Source organism: Alligator sinensis, unplaced genomic scaffold (assembly GCF_000455745.1).
Source record: "Alligator sinensis unplaced genomic scaffold, ASM45574v1 scaffold610_1, whole genome shotgun sequence".
Taxonomy (NCBI): Eukaryota; Metazoa; Chordata; order Crocodylia; family Alligatoridae; genus Alligator; species Alligator sinensis.
In genome coordinates, this window is record NW_005842348.1 from 520601 (window position 1) to 527866 (window position 7266).

The following is a 7266-nucleotide window of genomic DNA, read 5'->3' on the forward strand; positions in this document are numbered from 1 at the left end:
GTTTGGGCACCAGCCTGGGCCATTGAAGAAGACCCACTCTGAATTTCCTACTCTGCCACTGACAACCTGTGCAACCCTGGAGAAAAGTTTTAGTTTCTCTATACCTCAGCTCCCCATTTGCCCAAGACCATTTGCATCCCATGCATGGGTGTTGCAAGGATAAATACATAAAAGACCATGAAGCAACAGATGACAGGAAGTGTTAGACTTCATTTGAGATCATGAACTGTGATTTGGAATGAGATATAGTGAGTCTGTTATCATTGTTATGAAGAATTACACCTTCAGAAGGACCGCACCCCATCATGCTATGCTAGGGCATGACCAAGTTCTTGGAGAAGACCACTGGTAATATCTTGTTAGATAAGGTATTTAAGGTAAGACGGCAGTGACACTGCAATCCAAGATGTTGTGCTTGCTGTCTCCCCCCACTACCTTTGAATGCAGTCCTTTCCCACACCAATATCAAGCCTGTTCAAAACTGCTGATCTAACTTTGACACATTTATCAGGATGCAGCTGCATCAATAGCTCAGGTTTTGGCTTTTGGATGATTTTTTAAGTAGAAGGATTTTTTATAAGAACAGGTCTTAGTGCAGGGAAATCTAAACTTTGCCTGTACTCAGTCATCTTTCCTACCTGAGCACTCAGCTGTGGAAACAGCCTAGTGGACAAATCCCCAGCTTCCAGGGCCTCGGACACTTCCTTTGTCCAGAATGTCTGACAGCCAGCGATGGTCACCTGACCAGGCCATTGTAAAACCCAGGTAGGACGTGGCGTCTTTAAGAAAATAATACAAGGCACATTACATGCTAATTAGAAATGAAAGATCTTCATTGGACAGCCTCCAACCCTGCTATCTCTGCTCTGTGGCCAGCAACAATCCAGTTCCACACTCACATCACAAAGAGGTAATCACGTTAGCTGTATTAGTCTATAAGATGCATCTCTACCCCGCCTTCTGCTTTACTTCAGACTATATGAATCAGAGATACATAACCTTTTGAGAGTAAGAACGTATGCATCTCTGATCCAGTTAGTCTATATGGTGCATCTCTAACCTGAATTCCACATTAGATATACTTATTTCTATTTAGCTGTACTCCTCTATTTTCTCCAGTTGCCCTGACGAAACTTCCCTTAAGTGTCACATATCCAGACAATGGATGCTGTCAGTGCTGACAGATCAATTGGCAATACAAAGTAAGAATTTGTATGGAAAATTGCAACATGCAACTGAAACGGGAATCTAGTGAAGCCATACAGAACAAGTTTTTGCCCTGTGATGAAAGAGGTTAAGTGGGCTGAGGTCTAGCCTGCAGTTCTGATGGGGAACACTTTAGGGCGGTTCAGTGTGAGCAAGCTTTGCTTTAACATAGTTTTATAAACAAAACACCTAGATACCCTTTTGCCCCAGAGGGAGATGGCAGTGTGAGCCTAGCAGCAGGGCCCAGGGACTGCTCCCTGATTGGTTCTGCATGACCTTCTGTTTCACTGTATTGGGTGAGTGTTGTCCCCAAGTTAATACTGTATTGTTGCAAGTGTGGATGCCTGGAGCTGGTGGAGAATAAGTGAGGCTCTGAGAGAGCTAGAGAGTGGAGAAAGGGTAATCCCAGGGAAGGCAGAGAGAAGGTCGCAGGGAGACCAGAATAGAGAGAAAAGAATAGTCCAAGGGAGAACACTGTGGAGTCCATGGAAGGACAGAGGGAACTGGAGTGACACAACAGTCTGCTGTGCTGTTTGGGGCATCAGCACTCCGATACCCCTCCTCATTAAAGAACAGAACACCCCCCTTTCCAGGAGCTGATCAGAAAGGAGTTCATGGAAGTGGGGGTGCTACAGATCACCTGAATAACCAGGGACTGAGAAGAGCCAGATCTCAAAGCCAGAGGTTTGCTCCTTGTGAAGGCACACCAGAGCTGACTTCAGGGGGTTCTCTCAGAAGAGGGTGATTGAATAAAGCTGCTTCTTGTGGAGTCCCAAGGCAGCTTCTCCCCTACAGCTAGTTCCTATTTCACACTCCTTGAATATGTCTTACCGTTTGTCATCCTTTCTTCCAAATGACCTCCAAACTGTAATCCAGATTTTCTACTTGCATAGATTTTACAAAAGACTCACCCTGGTTTTACCTCCACTGACTTCTGGGATTAAGTTGTGCTCTTATTACTACCATCATTTCTTTGTATAACATGACTGACTGACCTATACGCTGAAGAAGAAGCTAAAAGAGGGAGACCTATCCTAAAGCAGCAGCAACCTGGAAAGGGAGGTATAGTAACAGAATCATGTACCAGGATCTAAGGCTATACTTTAAAACAGTATGATATAAGAAATCTACTGTAGCACACTGTTACCTGTAACCACTTCTAGGTGGGTGAACAGCTGCAGCCACAATCTTCCACATGCTGCCTACTGAAGACATGTGGGTTTAAGGTGAAAAGGAGAAGAATAGAATAAGATGAAAGAATCTCACATGTGGATAAATCCCAATCGATCTCTCAATGTTGTCCCGCACACTGGCCTTCATGGATTTCTCAACTTCCAGCAACCAGTCCTCCACATTGCCCGTGGGATAAATGGGGGAAAAAAGCTTCACTTCTTCCCCTTCTGCAGAGTACATGTGAGTGATCTGTAGGTCCTCCTGGAACAGCAGCTAATGGGGGAAGCAAAGCATGAAACACTAGTGGAGCATGCCTCTTCTATATCTCTCCCTGCCTTCCCTGGAGAGGAATTTACATTAGTAAATTAGTACACCAATTTACATTAGTTATCGATTTGGCATACAACCTGACTATACCACAAATCATCAAAATGCAAAATTATGTCTTTCCATGAAGTAGAAGAATACCTAACAGCAAGGGACTTGAGTTCATCCCTAGCACAACTTGACTGAGGTGAATCAAATTACATATAGAATGAAAATTCTTCACTGTGTGTCTAGGAATCTGTAAATCCTCTTTACCTTCAATTTTGTTCATCCAAATAATCCCCCCTGAGGTTTGAGTTTCCTGTTTTAAAAATAAAAGTGTGATACCCTGATTCAAAAGCTAGCGAAGTCAAGGTACATTTATTGATGCCAATGGGCCAATTAAATTTCCTTATTGCCAAGCTAATAATTGTATGATTTGTTCCTTGATGTGTGAATTCAGTGATGATCTGAGGTACAAGACTGATAAGACTGAAGTTTAATAATACATCAGTTAAATCAGCAAAGGGGCGCCTCAGTATCTATGGCCCATTTAGTTTTTGGCTTCCCTTAAGACTATCTTTAAGGCTAGCAGCTCTGATGGTGTTAATGTGGATACTTCTCCACTGAGAATGTAGATGTGCTGTAATGATAATTGGAAACTGAGAGAAGTATGGCACCCATTCTAGCCAGGCACCAACCATCCACTTCCTCAGTGCAGTACAGGAAAGGGTACAAATCAAGTCATCTTTACTTGTCCCACATGGTGATGTCTCTGAAGAAACTTGATGTTGGCTTCCAAAGGCAGCTGGGCTTGCATCCTGCCCAATTCCACCTCTCCACTACAATACCCGACTAAGTGTCTTGATTAACAAGAGATTCATTTCTACACAGCAGAATATGAATGTTCCTCCTGTATTAGGAACATCTCTGGGTTCCCATGACAGAAATCCCAACGATAAGACCTGCCGCCTGCTAGACACAGAAGAAATGGCTTCCTTTACCTACCCGTGCAATGTTCTCAAAGCACTTGCGGAGGTGAGGCTGCACGGCAGTGGGGTCCTTTGTCTGAGATAGTATCTCTAGTAGCTCATCATCCGAAAGGAAGTAGAACCTGAAAACAAATACGTGGGAGACAGAATGACAAGCAGCTCATTTTGCTTTTTGCTAATGTTTTGATGTTAGCACTTGACAGTTCATGGCACTACTACTTATTGTGAGAGAAACGGTTTTTGGCTAAAAGGATTCTTCAGGGTGTGCTGCTGGTCTCCAGGGATTATTTGCATTGCTGCAAAAGCCATAGTTCAGTTAAAGATAAACTAACCATGTTTTGTTCTCTGTTGCAGTTACCCTGAAGATGTCACTTAAACATGGCAGTGTGGGTGTGAATGACACCTGATCATAACAGAAATATTTTGCACCTATTTTGCCACTGTAATTCGGACTCCAGTAGGGGGAAAAGTGGGCTCCTGAAGGCTTGTAGGAGACAATTACAGGTGTTTTTCAGGGCAGTCTCTTCCACACCTCTGATTGGCTGAGGGAGCCTGCCATGGAGCTGATCACCACTGAACAGCAGCATACAGGCTGTTCTTCAGCTGTTTTAAGAAAGCAAAGCTCACTGCTTATTAAACAACAACTTTTAAGTAAGGCTCACCACTTAGAATTCTGCACAGAGAAGGGAAGAGGGAAATTCCCTTCTGCTCCCACATTGCAGCAAAGCAAAGCGGGGCTTGGGACAGCCATGCTGGGCAGGGGGTAGCCCCTGCAGCAGGGATACCCTGAATCCCATGCCAGGCGGTGGGTGCAGGGACCTAGCATGCCTATGCTCATAGCTCCTAATGCAGGGGAAACTTGCCTGCTCCGCTCTGGGCAGGGCTTTTAAACTCCCTGCCAAAGTGGGGAATCGAACAACCTGACTGGCTGAGCCCCAGTGTGCCTGTGTGATAAAGGTGCTTGCTGAAGGCTCTATGAAGATTAGACTAAGTGTTTTTCTGTATTTGTTTAGATATTAAGCTATATGTTGTTGCTAAATGCCTAATTAAAGTTTAAGATGTAGTGAAGCCTTGTATAAAGTAAGGCCTAGTAAATTTAGCAAAGCCTAGAAGTAGTAAAGCCCTGTGGTGCAGTTAAAATTACCTTATCAAAAGAATGCAAGGCTTGTACTGCTATTAGTCAGTCTAAAGACAGTTGAAGTAAAAAGAATCTGAGTAGTTGTACGTTATCAGTATAATTCAGAAGCTATAAATTAGCTAGAATATCTAGAAACCATTCAGAAAGAAAATTCAGCTCTGTGAAAAAGATTAGTTAGTTGTTGCCTAGATCAGTAAGCCTGTAGACCTCGAAGAGCCCAAGAACTGCATTCCAGAGTCCTTCCCAGTACCCCTTAGACAGCGCTAATCAGAGACGCCTGACTTCGCTGAACTTTGTAGAAAAAGAAGCTTGCTGTGTATCAAGCATCAGAGAAGACTGCCGATAAGTTCCCGACGCGAATTGCTTTGGTCTGTTATTGTTTGTTTTGTTACTACGCGTAGTTGTGTTTTTGTTAAGTCAATACATGTTTCTTACCTTTCTACCCCCAACCACACACTCTCAATCCCTGAACCCTCCACAGGCAGCTGAGACAGGCTGTGAGACGCTTTGGGTGCCAATGGATTTGGAGGAAATTCGGCCCGATTCGGTGGCCGAATCTCCAAATCTAAATTGAATCAGGGGATCAATAAAAAAGGTCTGAATCAATTCAAAGCTCTTCGAATCGATTAAAAAAAGATTTGGAGAGCTTTGATGATTCGGGCAATCACCGATGGCTACAGCTGGGAGCTGGACTCGGACCTAGTAAGTAGGGTGTGGGAGAGGGGGTGGGGAGGGGACCATGGGGGGATCCCTGCCGCTTTAAAAAAAAAACCCTGGTGTTCACTGGGTGCTGCTGGGTGGGGGAGCAATCTCCGCTGCCCCTCATTGCCCCGGGGTCTCTGCATGAGCCCCCCGAACTCCGCCACTCCCCCAGCTCGCCTCCCAGCTCCAGCCCTTTAAGAAGAAAAAAACCCAGAAAAACCCCAGGACTTACCGGTTCCCGCAGCAGCCTCAGGGCTTCAGGGGGCTTGTGCAGAGGGGCAACCATGGGGGGGCTGGGACAGTGAGGGGAGGGGTTGGGGACTTGTGACAGAGCTCCCCATGCAGTTTGGGGTACTGGGGGGCAGCGGGGATCACCCCCTGCCTGGCAGCACCCAGTGAGCCGAGGCTTTTTCTTCCCAAGAGTCGGGAGCTGGGGCAGGCAGGGCAGCCATTGCCGGGCTGGGAGAGCTGGCAGGGGATGGGCCTGGCCTGGGTGATTCAGACATTGGGCAGCAGATGAATCTCTGAATCAGATTCAGCTGAATTGGTTCAGGACAGTGATTCAAATCACCAAATCGAATCACTGTCCCCCAAATCGGCTGAATCTGAGTGACTACTAGCCGCTTTGCACAGGCCTAGTTTCCAGGGTTCTACTGCCTTTCTTCTCCGCACTTCAGGTAAGTTGTTTTGGTTTTGTTTTTTGGGTTTGTTTGTTTTTTTTTAACGCTTTTCCCCACCCTCCCTCTCCCCCACAGTTTCCAAGGCTTCAAGGGAAACACTCAATTTCAGGCTTTCACCTGAAATCCCCTGAAGCCTGAATTACAGTTGTTCCTACCTATTTTGTACAGGAGTACATGCTATGCCTAAAGAGATCAAGATCCAAGGTGTTTCATTTCACTTAATTTCCCTTTCCTAATGCCTTTTTTAGATGCCAAAGGTGCAGATTGCCTTGTGCTTGAGTTCTGTGCCATGAAACATTCACACAGCTGGCCCTACTTTCTCTCTGTTGTTCTCTCCATCAAGACTCTACATTGTAAGGAGGACCTTTCCTGAGAACTGTAAGTTCACAACAATTTCATAGTCTTATCCTATTGCTGGAAACGAAAAATACACTTGTTCCTGACAAATGTAACTGGACTAATCTTCTATGTCACATCTACTGTTCCAGGAAGTGTAATCCAGTGGGACCTGGTGTTTTGGGATTACCTGGGGAAAGCTCCTCTCTTGGTCTCCAGGTATTCACTCAGGCCTTTCTGCACAAGGTCCAGTAATTTATTACATTTCCTCAGGTTCTCCAGCAGTCTGGGTTCAGGGCAGAGGGAAATGACCTGAAAAGGACATGCGCACCAACAAAAAGCATCAATACACAAGGTACATCATGGCCAGGGAAAACAAATGAATTGCAAGGAGAGGGGAATGGGGAGACCTAAAAATCTCACTTACAAAAACAATTTCATCAATGGTGAGAGCTAAAAATCTCACTTACAAAAACAATTTCATCTTACCTTGCATACCAGGAGGTGGAGCAACATTTAGGAAGTAATCACAAAAATTACTATCTTGAATTCCTCCAAATACCAAATTGTGATGATCAATGTTCAAATACAGAATACAAATACTGAGAGAGCTGATGTGGTGGAGAAGGCCAGGGAGCAGAAGAGTGCAGAGCAGCAATGCCAGCACCAGGGAATGGGTCTTAGGAAGTAGTGGCGCAGAGAAAGGAAAGAGAGAAAGGAGGAATAAGGAACT

The 7266-nt window shown here is 45.0% G+C and overlaps 1 protein-coding gene across 1 annotated transcript in view; it reads right to left on the reverse strand.

The window, feature by feature from the left end:
• The window catches only part of DNAH1 (dynein axonemal heavy chain 1), a 176203-nt gene that overhangs the window by 107269 nt on the left and 61668 nt on the right, over positions 1–7266 (reverse strand). Inside the window, exons 23-26 of the mRNA XM_006028963.3 lie at positions 6724–6845; positions 3694–3799; positions 2473–2652; positions 639–779 (exon numbers count right to left, since the gene is read on the reverse strand). Coding sequence (XP_006029025.1) covers positions 639–779; positions 2473–2652; positions 3694–3799; positions 6724–6845 — 549 coding nt within the window. The remainder of the gene's footprint in view (positions 1–638; positions 780–2472; positions 2653–3693; positions 3800–6723; positions 6846–7266) is intronic.